Source organism: Geotrypetes seraphini, chromosome 13 (assembly GCF_902459505.1).
Source record: "Geotrypetes seraphini chromosome 13, aGeoSer1.1, whole genome shotgun sequence".
Classification (NCBI taxonomy): domain Eukaryota; kingdom Metazoa; phylum Chordata; class Amphibia; order Gymnophiona; family Dermophiidae; genus Geotrypetes; species Geotrypetes seraphini.
This window is the reverse complement of record NC_047096.1, coordinates 49,212,459-49,229,367: the sequence shown is the minus strand read 5'-3', so window position 1 is coordinate 49,229,367 and position 16,909 is coordinate 49,212,459. Positions and strand designations below refer to the sequence as shown.

Here is a 16,909-nt window from a genome sequence, read left to right as displayed (position 1 = left end):
ATGTAAGCTATTATACCGTACTAGTTTTTTTTAGCCCTTTACATTAACGGGTGCTAGAATAGATGTATAGACGTAGGCATTTCTTTATTTATTTTTCTTTCTTTCTGTATGTCTGTCTTTCTTTCTCTGTCCCTGTTCCCTTTCTTTCTTTATGTCTGTCTTTCTTTCTGTTTCTCTCCCTGGCCCCCTGTCTGTCTGTCTTTCTTTCTTTCTGTCTTTCCCCCCTCTCCAGTAACACCCCTTTGCTGTAGTAGCCCTTCTCTCTTCCTTTTACCTCCCCCTGTCCAGCAGAACCCCTTACCCCTTCCTTTTAACTTCCCCCTGTCCATCAGTAGCCCTTCTCCCTTCCTTTTACCTCCCCCCTGTCCAGCAGCACCCCTTCTCCCTTCCTTTTAACTTCCCCCTGTTCAGCAGCACCCCTTCCCTGCTCCCCTGTCCAGCAGTAGCCCTTCTCCCTTCCTTTTACCACCCCCTCTCCAGCATCACCCCTTCCCTGCTCCCCCTGTCCAGCAGTAGCCCTTCTCTCTTCCTTTTACCTCCCCTATCCAGCAGCACTCCTTCCCTGCTCCTCCTATCCTGCAGTAGCCCTTCTCCCTACCTTTTACTTCCCCCTGTACATTAGCACCCCTTCCCTGCTCCCACTGTCCAGCAGTAGCCCTTCTACCTTCCTTTTACCTCCCCCCATCCAGCAGCACCCCTTCCCTGCTCCCCTGACCAGCAGTAGCCTTTGTCCCTTACTTTTACCTTCCCCCTGTCCAGTAGTACCCATTCTCCCTTTCCTGCTCCCTCTGTCCAGCATCCACTAGGCTGGGCAGCCTTGGGGCTTTTGCTAGGCCGGCTCGGATCGAATTATCAAAGTGGGCCTTCCTAGCAGCTGCCGCTGCTGGTCCAGGGGTGAGAAGAAGATGCGTCTCAGCAGCGGCAGCTAGTCAGAAGGCAGGAAGTGAACCGCCATCGGAGATTGGGGCAGGAAATCAGCTGAGGCAGGCACTGCGCTTGCATGGGCATGGTGCCACAGATCACAGACTCACAAAGTTTGAAGTGCACATGCACGCTAAGGGTTTTATTACAGCGAATACAAAAAAGGTGTTGGTAAGTGCTCATGCACCACTTTTTTTTTAATGGTAATGCACTAATGACAATATTAATGCATGACCATTAATAGAAAAAACAGAAAATTGTCCTATTTTCCAGCTAAATTAAAAATGGCCTTAGCGTGCAGACACATGTAAGGGTGTGCTAAGGCCACTTTCTACTGCAGCTTAGGCCTCCTTTTACAAAGCCTGACAGCACGGTAAATGCTCCGATGCCCATAAAAATTGAATGGATGTTGGAGCATTTCCGTGTGCTGCATTGCTTGCATGTCTTTGTAAAAGGAGGCCTTAATGAAAGGACCCCAAATGGAGCCTCGCTGAATGGAACAAACTATAGGAGTAGCAAGCCTACTCTTTTGTAAATGACAGCTTATGATATTTCAACAATATCTTACAGAATCCAAGCACGAAAAACAGGCCTACAAGGCAATTTTTTTAAAGTAGTATAATGTTTTGTTGTTTTCTTGTCAAAATACATAAAAAAATCAGAAACACACTTTTTTTTTAGCTTTTATTGGGAACACTCTGTAATATTTACTTCATGAAAGCCTCAATAGTCTCAAAAGTTAATTTTAGATTGCAGTGAATGTCCCAAAAATTAGATTTTACATTATAAAAGGGATAATGTAAAAGTTTATTGCATTCCATTACCCAGCATGCTTTTAGATTCGTTTTTCTGCACAGTAACCGAGTTAAATCTAAATTTCAAAGGGGATACAGGAACATCTGTATAAATTAGAAGAGCCAACCCATATTTTTATACTGTTTTTCAAACTACTAAAAATTATTTTTAAAACCTTAACTCCAGTTAATCTGACCAACCAATAAACTGTCAGCTCTCCCTCTCTCTTACCTGGCAAACTCTTCCTGCAGAATCTCCAATTACCCATTGCCTACTCTCCTCACAGTAAATTTATTTTGTTGGTCTGTTTCAGTTGGATCTTAAGGCATCAGTGCTGGATCTTCTCACCAAACCTCTTCATTAAGAGAGGTATTTTGGAATGTGGGCAAGATGGTTAGCCAGACCGACATATTCAAAAGAAGCAAAAATGCTGATTAATAAAGAAGCCTTACCGCAGTTTCTGGATGTTGGATGCAATTCCAGACAGACGGTATATCCCATCCACAATGCCATGTTTCTCAATGAACTCTGTACAACTCTTGAGGACCTGGGGGACTTTGACGGATAAGGAGAAGAACAGAAAAGAAAGATGAATGTCACCCATAGCACTAAACATTCAAATTATTATTAATGTACCTGAATGCAACATCTTGTGAGTTACCATTGCTACTACTGAAAAAGTGTGAGCTAAAATCCAAACACATGAACAAATAATGTATGAAACTAGCAGGAAAACTGATTCCATTGTAAAGCAACATTATGCTGTGTTTTGTTAATGCAGAAAGAAAGTTATAGAAATTACATGATTGGTGTACAGTGCAGCAGGGAGTGGTGCAGTGGTTAGAGCTATAGCCTTGGCTCCCTGAAGTTGTGGGTTTAAATCCTGCACTGCTCCTTGTGACCCTGGGCAAGTCACTTAATCCCTAAAACTAATGAATTATGCCCTATTCCAGTTTTAGGAGTTTTGTATGTCCTTCCTGAGATTTTTTGGGGCAAGTCACTTCATCCCCATTGCCCCAGGAACATTAGATAGAGTGGGAGCCCACCGGGACAGTTAGGGAAAAATGCTTGAGTACCTGAATAATTTGTAATTCACATAGAATTGTAGGATATGCAGAATATAAAAAAATAAATTACATTTACAACAAGCTATTTAATTTGCTTCAATGCAGTAAGTCTGGTCATGTGTAAGATAATGATTCTAAACTAAGATATTAAGGGCTCCTTTTACTAAGGTGCGCTAGTGTTTTTAGAGCATGCATGAAATTACCGTGCGCTAAACTGCGCAGAAAGCTTCTAGAATAACACCAGCTCAATACTGGCATTAAGGTCTAGCGCGCACGCGGCAATTTAGCGCACCGCTATTCCGCGCATTAAGGCTCTAACGCACCTTAGTAAAAGGAGCCCTATATTTTACTGAACATGAAACTTTTTGTAGATTATATATACAGTGGAACCTCGGTTTGCGAGTGTTTTGCAAGACAAGCAAAACACTCAGCAAACTTTTGACTCGCAAACCGAGCATTGCCCCGATAAACGAGCACTTACAGTCCAGGAAGCGCCGCTTCGGGGGATTCCTCTTCCATCTTCCAGCCAGCCTTCCACGTCGGGTGCCGTCCGCAGGTTGGAGGACCTCTGTCTGGGTCTGCGTGGCCGGGTGTCGTCCCGCCTGCGTGTTGCATGTGACGCGCACAGCGTCAATCATCGGCATTGTACGTGTCGTGCGCAGCTTGCGGGTGGGGCGGCGCTTGGCTGCGTGGGCTCGGGTGGGGGCTCTCCAGCATGCGAGGGGCATCCGATGTGGAGGGTTGGCAAGCGGATGGAGGAGGCATCCCTCTGAAGCGGCACTGCGGGGTTCTCCGGCGGCTGGCAGACATTAGAGGCATCCCCCCCGAAGCAGTACTGTGGGGTTCTTCTTTGGATGACGGATGGAGGAGGCGGACGGAGGAGACGGCGCTGCAGCACCCGGCACCCGACAGATACAGACCCCGGGTTCTGGAACGAATCGTTGCTGTTGCCACTATTTTCTATGGGGAACTTTGCTTTGATAAACGAGCATTTTGGATTACGAGCATGCTCCTGGAACGGAATATGCTCTTAATCCAAGGTACCACTGTATAAGGCCTCAGGGAAAATGTATTCAGCAATATATGTGTATTTGGTCAAACACACACAGTAGGAAAAATCAATTAAAAAAATAAAGCACATAACAAGGTAACATTTTGCTTTGTTCATGTAAGAACTGGTATTTGCATGCATAAACAGCAGAATTTGCTACCATACCTGTCAGAACTTCCATTTACATATGCAAGTAACAGATTTTGAAAAATTACAGTCAATGCTTCTGCTAAGCAGCTTCGAGTTGAATGGGAATTCTCTGGTGTGGGATGGTGATGGTGTTACATTACTACACTTCCAATTGTGAGGGACAGGCAGGTCTACTGGGTCAGCCCAGAGGTCCATCATGCCCAGCAGTCTGCTCACGCGGTGGCCCATCAGGTCCAGGACTTGTATAGTAACCCTCTATCTATACCCTTCTATCCCCTTTTCCTTCAGAAAATTGTCCAATCCCTTCTTGAACTCCAATACCGTACCCTGTCCTATCACACCCTCTGGAAGCGCATTCCTGGTATCCACCATCCTTTGGGTGAAGAACTTCCTAGCATTGGTTCTAAATCTGTCCCCTCTTAATTTTTCCAAATGCCCTCTTGTTCTTGTAGTTGTCAAAAGTTTGAAAAATCTGTCCCTCTCCACTTTCTCTATGCCCTTCGTGATCTTGTAAGTCTCTACATATGCACTCTGGGCCTGATTCTCTAAAAGTGCGTCCCGATTTTAGGCAGCTGTAGGCGTCCTACAGCTGTCTAATCAGCCAATCGGGATGCACGTTTTTTTTAAAAAAATGCTCCCCAGGCAGGCCGCCTATATTGAAGGCGAGGCCCGCAAGACACCTAGGCCCTGATTCTGTATAGGACACCCGGGAGAGGCGTCCTATTCAGAATCGGCCTAAACTAAACCCCGATTCTGTAACCAGCGTCCATGTTACAGACGCGGGTTAGAGAATCGGGTTAGATTAGACACGGCCCGCTACACTTATCGCGTCAAGGGATCTCTCTGCCGCTATAAGTATAGCGGGCCGTGGCCCCCTGACCGATCGCTGGCAGGAGGGTGCCCAAACCCTCCTGCCCGAAGACGCACCCCCCTCCCCGACACTACCGACCGCCCCCCCCCCGACACTACCGACCGCCCCCCCCCCCGACATTACCGATCTCCCCCCCCTCCGACAATATCGATCGCTGGCAGGAGGGTGCCCAATCCCTCCTGCCCGAAGACGCACCCTCCCGACACTACCGACCGCCCCACCCCCGACACTACCTACCGCCCCCCCCGACTTTACCGATCTCCCCCCCCCGACAATATCGGTCGCTGGCAGGAGGGTGCCCAATCCCTCCTGCCCGAAGACGCACCCCCCCGGCGCTAGCAACCCCCACTCCACCAAACCTGTTCTTACAGATGGGTCTTGCACGTCGAGCAAGCAGGCACGCCTCGTCGAAATGAGGTGGGCCCACCCCTTCCTGGCCCATCCAGCCGAAGCCTAAGGCCTGATTGGCCCAGGCTCTAGAAGCCTGGACCAATCAGGCCTTAGGCATAGCGGGTCTGCCCATCCCTACTAAGTCTAAGGTCTGAGCCCTTAGACTTAGTAGGGATGGGCGGACCCGCTATGCCTAAGGCCTGATTGGTCCAGGCTTCTAGAGCCTGGGCCAATCAGGCCTTAGGCTTCGGCGGGATGGGCCGGGAAGGGGCGGGCCCGCCTCATTTCGACAAGGCGTGCCTGCTTGCTCGACGTGCAAGACCCATCTGTAAGAACAGGTTTGGTAGAGTGGGGGTTGTTAGCGCCGGGGGGGGTGCGTCTTCGGGCAGGAGGGATTGGGCACCCTCCTGCCAGCGACCGATATTGTCGGGGGGGGGGAGATCGGTAATGTCGGGGGGGGCGGTCGGTAGTGTCGGGGGTGGGGCGGTCGGTAGTGTCGGGAGGGTGCGTCTTCGGGCAGGAGGGATTGGGCACCCTCTTCCCAGCGATCGGACAGGCCGTGGCCCGCTATACTTATAGCGGCAGAGAGATCCCTTGCCACGATAAGTATAGCGGCCGCGTCTACTTATAATGTAGACCAGCATTTTGCTGGCCTACATTTTAAGCTTCTCATCTACTAGGGAGAAGCGTAGGGCTGCCTAGGTTCAGCCTAAGGCCCGCCTAAGGCCCTTAGACGAGCTTAGGCATCTTGCGGGTCTCCCTAGGCTCCCGGAGGCGCCTTCAGGCCTGCCTGGGAAGCATTTTTTTAAAAAAAACGTGCATCCCGATTGGCTGATTAGACAGCTGTAGGACGCCTACAGCTGCCTAAAATCGGGATGCACTTTGAGAATCAGGGCCTCTAAGTCTCCGCTTCTCCAGCAAAAATAGCCCCAGTCTCTCTACTCTTTCAGCGTATGAAAGGTTTTCCATACCTTTTATCAAACGTGTCGCTCTCTTCTGAACCCTCTCGAGTATCGCCATATCCTTCTTTAGGTACGGTGACCAATATTGGACACAGTACTCCAGATGCGGGCGCACCATCGCCCGATACAACGGCAGGATAACTTCTTTCGTTCTGCTTGTAATACCCTTCTTGATTATTCCCAGCATTCTATTCACTTTCTTAGCGGCTGCTGCGCATTGTGCCGACAGCTTTATTGTCATGTCCACTATTACACCCAAGTCCCTTTCTTGGGTACTCTTGCTCAATAACAGCCCTCCCATCGTGTAGCTGTACCTCGGGTTTCTGTTTCCTACGTGTAAGATTTTACATTTTTCTACACTGAACTTCATCTGCCATCTCGTTCTCCACTCGCCTTCATTGGCAGGAATGCTAGTAGATGACTCTCACATTGGACAGAGATGCAGCCAAGTTAATTGCCCTGGGCACACATGCCAGAGAGTTCCCAAGCCTGCCTGAAGCTGAAGTTGACATAGCCTAGTGGTGGGATTAGGGCCATTTTTCTTTATTTCAGCTCTTGGCCCTGCAAGCTGGATGCATACATACCGTATTTTTCGCTCTATAAGATGCACCTGACCATAAGAAACACCCATCTGTAGAGGAGGAAAAACCAAGAAAAAAAATCTGAACCAAATGATGTGCCCTGTACCTCCTCTGGTGGTCTAGTGGTAGGCCGGGACAGGGTACAGGTCACGTCTAGTGGTAAGCACGTCTAATGGTAGGCACATGTAGTGGAAGCCAGCCAGCCAACTCCAAGCCAATCAGCCAGCTAGCCCCATGGGAGCCAATCAGCCCTAAGCCAAACTCAATACAAATTTTCCATCCCTGGACACAGTCAAATAATTTGTTCAATAGTAGGGAGTGCTCAAGCACCCATAGCGCTGGCTCATATGCGCTGTTATCTCTCTCTGTTTATGAATCTTTTGGTAATGCAAACACTTAACATTTAATAAATATTTGAAACAAAAAGTACCCGCCCACAAGGCTTTTAAACAGGAAAACCAGAGGCTCCGCAGCACTCGTGTAATGTCAGTGCCCACCCTGCACCCCAGAGGCATGCAAGATCAAAAAAAGGCCCCACCCCATCACCTTTCTTGGCCTTATTGCAAGGGATGTTCTGGGCCAGAAGCCACTGGTCCAGGATGTACAGCATCTCCCCATCCAGGTTAATGAAGAGCAGTGGCAAGGTGCGCATTGACATGGTGCTCCGCTTGCCAGACCTGTGGAGGGGCTTTTGCGTGCGGCTTCCGCGGCGGACCAGGAATTGCTACCAGTGCAAATTCCACCCCCAACCCCAGCTCCCTTTCTTGCCTCCCTGCTGGCTGCAGCGCTGATGCTAGGCCACCATGGGTGTGGGGAAGAGACAGGATAAATGGATCAATCGGAGGGCCAGAGGGAGGGGGAGAAGCCAATTAATCAACTTCCTCGATGTTAGAGAGTCGGAGGAGAGAGAAGTAGATTGGAAGAGAATAGGGGAACCGAGGCAGGAGCACGGAAAGCACGCTGGACCGCCAGGATCGGAAAAAAAAAAGTATAGTTTTATTCGCTCCTTAAGACGCACTCTTATTTCTACCCCCTAAAAAAGGGAATAAACTGGAACGGGAAGGCACAAATTATCAAAAATTTTGATGAGCTTAGAGATACTCTAAGAAACAGCTTCTCTTCTCCGCAGAAAACAGAGAATTTATTGTCACACAGACCAATGACAGGCAGAAAGGCACTGGCACGTGCATGGTTTTGGCGGTCTTCAAAAGACTTAAAGTGACAGTACACTTTTTGACTATCCATACCGGGGCTCCATGGATGACATTACCCACATGTGGCTAAGAAATACTGGTAGCTGCAATAGCAGTGGCTGAATAAGGACACAATCTTTACAACATAAGAGTTGCCAAACTGGGATAGACCAAAGGTCCATCAAGCCCAGTAGCTTGTTTCCAACAGTGGCCAATCCAAGTCACAAGTATCTAGCTAGATCCCAAGTAGTAAAACAGATTTAATGTTACTTATTTTAGGAATAAGCAGTGGATTTTCCCAAGTCATCTTAATAATGACTTATGGATTTCTCTTTTAGGAAAGTATCCAAACCTTTTTTTAAACCCTGCTAAGCTAACTGTTTTCAGCACATTCCCTGGAAACAAATTCCAGAGTTTAGCTGACTGAAAAATATTTTCACCAGTTTGTTTTAAATCTACTACTTAGTAGCTTCACAAGCCCCCTAGACCTAGTATTTTTGGAAAAAATAAACAAGCGATTCACATCTACTCGTTCCACTCCACACATATGTCTAGTTCCCAGGATTAATGTTATCATGATAGGATGTAACATGGGGTCCAATGTTCACTGTCCAAGGTTCTAGTGTTTAGAATATTTTAAATGATTGCTCTTGATCTGGCTCATAATCATTCCCAAATCATTTAGCAAATCTCATGGTGCCACAACTCTAAATTATACTTAAAACTAAAATTGGATTTTTAGCTCACCCTTCCAAATCATAGAGCAGAACAGACTTCAGGTTCAATAAGCTCCTTCTCTAGAGAGCTTATACTTGTAAATGAGTATCCAAGGCAACATTTCAGTACTGATCTATTGTTTCCTTAAAGTGTTATGTCACAGTAAGAAGGTCCATATTGCCTGCTTCTTTGGCGAGGGGAAATAAGGCGGTCTTTCTTTTAAATAAGGAATTTCACTAGAGAGTCATTTTCAGGTCAGACTATTTGGAGAAACATAAACCTTCTCAAGCATGAACAAGGGTGCTGAATTATTGCTCCCATTGCCTAGATACCTCTTCTCTGTGAAATCCAATCAGAGAGCCTTCTCCCCCTACACCTCCCTTTCAGAACTATTTAGAATCAGCCATTTAAAAATGAATGGAATGTGCCTTATTAAACTCAAAGTTCCTTTTCTTTCCCATGCACTATTGGAAGGAAACCCAAAGTCTTGTCAAGCTGGTGCTCTATGGCACAGTACTACAGCAATAAGGAATCAGCACTGCAATGCCTGAGCCATTCCAGCTGTGCAATGGGCCGTGTCGCACACAGATTCAGCTGTCGGGTCAAATTCCACACACAGCTAAGCGTGCCATAAAAGTTTACGCAAGGACTTGTCCATTACAAGCAACTTAGAAAGAATCTTTCAAGTTACGTACGAGGGGTCGCTGAAAAGTTCTCAGCCCAACCAAGAGGAGAATGATGTGGAGCCATGAAACTTACGAGTTATCCCACACTTTTCTTGATACTTTTTGTTTAATTTCATACCACTGAAATGAAGAGTGTCAAGAAAAGTGTGGAATAACATGTAAGTTTCATGACTCCACACTATGCTCTTCTTTGCTGGGCTGAGAAGTTTTCAGTGGCCCCTCGTATATCTAAAAATCAATTACATTCAGATAAAGTAATCTTGGAGGCGGAAAGACATGAGAAGCCAATTATTAGAGGTATGCCGGCCAAAATTTTCATGACCTGTTGTTTCTTGAGTTGTTAACAAAGAATATTTGGGTTGTTGTTGTTTTTTTTTTTGGGGGGGGGAACTTGGGGGGGAATTGATATTGATATTTTTTTTGTTAAGGGAGCAAATATTGCATAATGTGTAGAGGTTGCACTCCCTTTCCTATGAGTGTGTGCATGCACTATTTGTGTCTCTGCACTATTGGGAAAGACTGCACCATCTTTGCTAAATAGTCCATATTCTTCATGAATTGTTCATACTCTTTTGGAGGATTAGTTCACTAAAATAGTATAACAATAAAAAAAATTAAGAGTGTGCACGATCACCAAACATGAAATTTCATATTATTATCCATCGCTGACATTTCCCATATTATTTAAATGAATTCACATCCCTACACATGAAGATAATTTCAAAATTTTAGCTTTTCCCAACACAAAGATCCAAGAATAAAGACACACCATGGGATAAAAGAGTATACTAGCACATGCACACAGAATAGGGAGAAAAACTCTTTGGTACTTCTCTCCCTTAGTCTCCTCAGCACTTCTTGCTCAATCAGAACTGGCCTTTCTAGGGCTCAGATTTTCACTCACAACTACATGGGAATGTTCCCCCATTTTAAATTTCTCCTTTCTAGCACATTCACTGTATTGACACTTCTTGGCTAGAGAGCAGAATCTATGGCTCAAGGATGGGAAGTGGCTCCAATAATTTGGAGTCAGGCTCACCCAGTCTGCAACATCACAGGCCAATCACAAAATGACAAAGGAGAAGCAAATCAAACAGCGCAAAGGGCCTCCAGGTGATCAACGTATATTTTATTGAGAAAGACCCAACATGGGCCATGTTTTGGCATATCCACCTGCGTCAGGTGTCTGTATGCAATTATATCAAAAACAAACAAAAGGCACAATTGTAAGCTGATGTCACTTATAACTCAAGTAGGGCATACAACTCAAAACACTATCTTCTTGTCTCCCAAGCCAAAGCTGAAAGGGAAGATGCCACGAAATGCACCAAAAATCACACATGTGTAGTATGCAATTTTTGGCATGTTTCCTGGTGTCTTCTCTTTCAGCTTTGGCTTGGGAGACAGGAAGATAGCATTTTGAATTGTAAGCCCTACTTGAATTATAAGTGCCATCAGCTTACAGTTAATTGTGCTTGTTTGTTTTTGATATAATTGCATTTAGACCTCTGATGTAGGAGGATATGCTGAAACACGGTGGGTGTCAGGTCTTTAAAATATATGTTGATCACCATCATCTGGAGGTCCTTTGTGCTGTTTTATTTCATAGGCCAATGACAGAACTGGAGGCACTTAACCTTAGCCCCAAATTTTCATTCCCGTCTATGCCATTGTTAAGCACCCCTCCCCTCAACAGTAGTCAATTCCATCCTAGCCAGATGTTTTGAGATTCACCACTGCAGCATACCAACCCTATGTCAGACCTGAGAAGTAGAGTCAAGCTAAACCAAGGTCTTCTGCATGACAGACTGTCATGCTAACACCAAGTCACAGACCCTTTACACACACTTATTTTTTTAAAGAGTTTATGCTAAAAAATACCATGAACGAAACTTGATTTGGTACAACTTTTTCAGAGTATCACTTCTTGCAATTTCCCTGTTACCAAATTAACATGGTTTTAATATCCAATACTAGTAGGGTTGCCAGATTTCCACTATGGTCCACCCCGTCCCACCCCTGTCCAATTCTGCCCCATCCCGCCTCCACGTAAAATTATCCGAGTGCGGGACCGCATCTGCGCATGCGTGGACATCGGCGCAATGATATCCCAAGCATGCACACATGCATATGATGTCATCATATCGACATTTGTGCATGCGCAGATGCCCTTCAGACATGCCCCTGAGGTCAGGGACTTCCAAAACCCGGACAAACTGATGGGTTTTGGAAATCCATCCAGGTACCCGAACACCCAGAAATCTGTCCAGGCACCCTCTAAAAAGTGGACATATCCGGGTTTTCCTGGATGGCTGGTAACCCTAAGCACTACTGAACAACACTCCTATGCTGTTATTGTGCAACGTCTGAAGCTCCCTCCACACCTGCCAATATAATAATGAGAATAACAGCCAGCAAGATGGTCATAAAACAGGGAGCCTGGAGACAGCTGGGAAGGAAAAAGCTCAATTGAGAGTTAAATGCCAGCACACAAAATTAGCTTAGTTAGGGCCAACTGTATATTTCAAGTGCAGTAACATCAACAGGACAACAAATGACAGCATATCATGAGGTAATTTCAGCATCACCACAAATAAACTTGCAAATGACCTTACTGACTCTGGTAGGGGTCCTTTGAAAGGCCAGACTACAAAATTAAAGCCCCAATGCTCAAAGCTCCAGCAACCTGTTGATATTTGTACAGATTTGCCTGGTAAAAAGGGGGAGGAACTGTGCTTGGTGCCTGCTCAGAAGAGTTAAGCACATAGGCACAGGTCTTCTGAGCAGATCTAGTAGTTCCCTGGCTCCCCTGTTCCTTTCAAACCTCCTGATTTCTTCCTTCCGTTGCAAGGCACTGCTGCTGCTCTCCCCCAGCCCATGATCAGCTGAGCTAGCACTGGAGCCATGATCAGCTGAGCCAGTACCTAAGCTGTGATCACCTGAGCCTGCAAGGTGTGTTTGGGGGGGGGGGGAAAGAGCTGTGATCAGCTGAGCCAGCACAGTTGCAAATGTATTAGATTAGTTCAAGAAGAAGGTATTCCCTGAAATATAATTTCCAAACCTTTCTGCTTTAATATTGCTATAGAAATCAAATTTACAAATTTTTTTTTTCTGGATCTTCAACAAGCAAATAATGCTGACCAATCAATCAGAAAGGAGCTGTGACACAGCTTTCTGAGGAATGGGCAAACCCTGCAGCTGCTCCTAGATGGCTTGGTTTGTAATTTCATCTCCAGCTGGGAATGAGGAAAAAAAAAAACAGTCTGCTTTTCAGCACTGCTTTTGTGGTAAGAGTGGCAATATTATTTGAATTAAAATGCATTCATCTACTGAACAGATCTTTTGGAGGAACTGGGAAGCCCTTTGGCTAAGAATTGCTTCAAGGTCCTCAAATCTGCTCAAATATTGATAAGCTTGGGATTCTTATCAGTTTTTAAATTCAGAGTAAACAGATAAGGGTAAAAGAGCAAAACATATGGATGCGTGTGACCCCAAAACAAAACACCAGTATGTGCAAAGTCTTTGCTTTCAGCCCTTATAAGAGTTCAACTGTTCAAGTTATACTTAAGGAATAATACAGAATAAAGCTTTATGCTTAAAATACTCTACATTTGCAAATCTCACATCATTATTTAGATTACTATCACATCATTATTTAGAATACTATCAAAACAAGAAAGAGAGAGAAAGAAAGAAAGACAACCTCAAATGAACAGTATGGATACTGTTCATTTGAGGTTAAGACCCAACTTATCACTTCCTCAGAGCAACATTATCGAGCTCCTTTTTACAGTCAGATGCCATTGCAAAGCTTAGGGTTTTTTTTGGGGGGGTTAACACACAAACCTTGGCATGCTGCCACATAAGCTCTGCTGCTGCTAGTGTTACAGAATCTTCAAGTAAGAGAAAACACAACATGCCTGGGTAGGTTTGCAATGCATCCTTTGATTGAGAAGAGATGTAACATAGTAACTTAACATAGTAAATGACGGCAGATAAAGATTTGAACGGTCCCTCCAGTCTGCCCATTAGTTATTCTCATTAAAAATGCATGATTAAACTAACTCGTCTCTTCTTTGATATTTCTGGGCCATAGACTAAAGTCCTCCTGGTACTGTCCTAGGTTCCAACTGCTGAAGTTGCCATCTAAGCTCACTCCAGCCTATCCAACCATCTCGATGTTTACAGGATATCTACTGTAAAGTCTGGCCAGTAAGGTCCTCATGTTCCAAGTTAGTGGAGTTCCCACTGATGCCCTCCCCAGCCCATCCTACACCAAATCACCATATAAGGGACACAAACCGTATAAGTCTGTCCAATACTGGCCACAGTTCTTTAATTTATACCATTTGTTTTCTAATTAGAGATCACCTCTGTTTATCCCATGCTTTTTTTTTTTTTTTTTACTTCCATCACCGTTTTCCTCTTCACCACCTCCCTCTTGCAAGAAATGTCCCAATACATTTTGAGGTCCTTTTATAAAAGTGCACAAAGCTTTAATGTGGGCTTATTGTGCCAAAAAAAGGCTTACCGCAAGACATCTTCCAGCAGTTTTCTTGTTTATATGTGCTATTTTTTTTGGGGGGGAGGGAGGAGAGGAGTATGTTATAGGCAGAGAGCGGGTGGAGAATGGGAGAAGAAGTTTTATCCAGCTTGCGTGCCCACATTACCATATGCTAACTGGTTAGCATGGGAGTACTTAGTGGTAAATGCTCCTGCATTAATTATTATTTTTTATTTCTTTATTAAAGGGGTACAACATGAAAATTGATACAAGCACAACAATATCCTAAAATCACAAATGTGTAAACAGGCACAGATCTATCAAATAGCTGCAAAGCCTTTATAAGTAATACAGCAGTACCCTAATTTTCAAACAGCAAACTCCTCATTTTCCCCTCCCCATCAAATACCCCTCCCTCACCATGATGCAAAGTGGTACCCAGTAACAGAATCAGTAAAGAAAACATCCGAGTAAGCTATGATCATAAGATTTAATCCAAATTTTTTGATATGCCCTCATATTCTTGTGACAAAGGGCAGTAAGTTTAAACATAAGATGTAAATAAGCCACTAGGCTTCTTCCAGTAAGTAGCTATTGCTAAACATGCCACTGTAAATACAAAAGTAGCAAATCGAGACTCCGACATTGAAAATCCTGGGATTGTTGCATTAATTATTTTGAATTGCAGCATACGCATCCCTCCTTTTACGAACGCATAGCGTGGGTTTTAGCGCTGACAGTGGCGGCAACTGCACCGCCGCTGCCGGCACTACAACCCTCGCTAGGCATTCATAAGAGGAGGGGTAAGAACCTAAGCACATGAATTGCAAATAAAAAAATATTTGAAAAAGTCCTTTTTTAGGGATCTGCTAAAAATGTTTAGTTTACAATCAAATGGGCCAATTCATCCCCCCCCCCCCCAAACATACACACACACTCTTCGTGACCGCTCATTGGAAGTGTGCTTCATCCTCTTTCATCTGTAACTTGAGCTTAGACAGTACTGCATACCAAGCATTCAGGACTTGTCCTGGCAGATCAGCCAAACAAATTCCAGCTCGCCTGGAAAGGGTGTACAATGAAAGACAAGTTCTGTGCCAAAAGCTTATCGCGATCACATCTGTCTACAGTGCAGTCAGTTATCTTTCTTAACTATCTCCGTGGTGATTCATGTGAGTATGCCGGCATACAGGGTTTTCAAGCAACAAATATTTTCATAACATGAGCCAGAAGAATGCAACCAACTACCAGAGAATGTCTTTAGAGTGAGTACCTACATACATTTCTGAAGTTGTCATGCCCTTCAAATTAACATTATTTGGCTGTCATTGGCTTCTACTGGCTGGTCCTGTCAGGCAAACAAAGCTACTTATGTTCTTCAGTCCTGGAGTTCTCCATGGGACAGAACATGTCAAGATATAACAGTCATAAGCCTGTGGTACACTTCATGCAGTCTATTGCAGTGTTTCTCAACACCCGGTACGCATACCCTTAAGGGTACGTGAGCCACTTGTTAGGGGTATGCGGTACTGGCCGTCACCAAGGATATTGTTTGCCCGCCCAAGATACCGGAGATCCCTCCTTCCTGCCCTTCACCCTCCGTCAAAGCCACCCAGTGGAAGCCTCCCTTCATGGAAGCCGTGGCTGGGGATCCCTCTTTCCTGCCCAACCCCCTCCACCAAAGCTGACCCAGAGTGCTTCCTCCGATGTCAGAGCTGACATCAGAGGAAAGCTTTCCAGGTCAGGCGGGGGGTGTCTCAGGTACTTCCTTCTACCTTAAGTGGCTCTCATTGCAAGGATGATGTCAGAGAGGTTTCCAGGTCAGCTACATACATGTGAACTGCAGCCTGCGTGTCCCTGCAATGAGAGCTGCTGAAGGCAGAAGGAGCAAGTGCAGCTTGAGCAAGCAAGAGAGAAAGGGGGCATGATCTGGGACAAAGGGAGAAAGGAGGGGGGAGGAGCACATTGGGACATGGAAGGAACATGATTTTGGGACAAAGGCTGGAAGGCAGGGAGGGGGGCATGAACTCAGGACACAGAAAGAAGGGAGGGGGCATGAACATGGGACACAGAAGGAAGGGGGCACTAACTTGGGACATAGCAGGGAGGGAATAGAAAGGGAGAATTGTAGGGCATGAGTGTGTAAGTGAAAGGCAAAGAGATAGTGCACACGGTGAAAGGAAGAAAGAGGAAAATTGGGCATAGAGAGAAAGAGAGAGGAGTGAGGTAGAGATGCATGGGGAATAGAAGGATAAGAGGGAGAAATGTTGGATATGGTGGTGGAGAGGGAACAGTGGGACAGATTGAAGGGGATGCAAGGGGGAGGAATGTTGGACATAGTGATGGAGGGAGAGATGTGGAATTGTGCTGGAGAGAGGTGACAGAAGGAGAAATGGGCATGGGGCTGGGTGGGTAGAGGTGAAAAATGCTGCACATGATCCGGGGGATGAGAGAGGGTGAAATGTTGGATGTGGCAGTAGAGGGGGTGGGAGAGATGCCTGGATTTCTCAAGACAGATGGACAGTGAGAGAGGTAGACATGTTGTCAATAGGGGTACTCAGTTGATATTTGTTAGACTTAGGTGGTACTTGGCTTGAAGAAGTTGAGAAACACTGGTCTATTGTACCCCCAGGAGATAGCAATGTTCTATTTTTAGGGGTTCTAGTATACAGGGGAAAATGTTCTTGTGTCCCTTTCCTTTGCACTGTATTGAGTTTGTTGTTTTTTCCCAGAATAGTTTCTACTCATTTTGGGACTGATACAAAAAGCCACATACTAGAGCTGTATGTCAGCGACTGAGCACACAGCTTCTAATGTAAAGCTAATGTGAATGTTTTCCTCTCTAATGCAGTAAACTAACAGCATGCAAATTACCATTGCATTAAATAGTGTGTGCTGTTAGGGAAAAAACAGCACAGTGGTGATTGGCTTATGCATTGACAAGGGAGACATTTTCTAAAAAGCCAGTTGCTGCATTAGGGGTCATCTTTCCCCTTCCACGATTCTGTGATCTTTCTGACT

The 16,909-nt window shown here is 45.3% G+C and overlaps 1 protein-coding gene across 9 annotated transcripts in view; it reads right to left on the bottom strand.

Annotated features, from left to right (window-relative positions):
• Positions 1-16,909, bottom strand: part of ARHGAP32 (Rho GTPase activating protein 32) — a 786,874-nt gene that overhangs the window by 63,889 nt on the left and 706,076 nt on the right. For all 9 annotated transcript variants that reach the window (XM_033918046.1, XM_033918043.1, XM_033918048.1 and 6 more), the window contains one exon: positions 2,169-2,271. In XM_033918046.1, the coding sequence (XP_033773937.1) occupies positions 2,169-2,271 (103 nt within the window). The remainder of the gene's footprint in view (positions 1-2,168; positions 2,272-16,909) is intronic.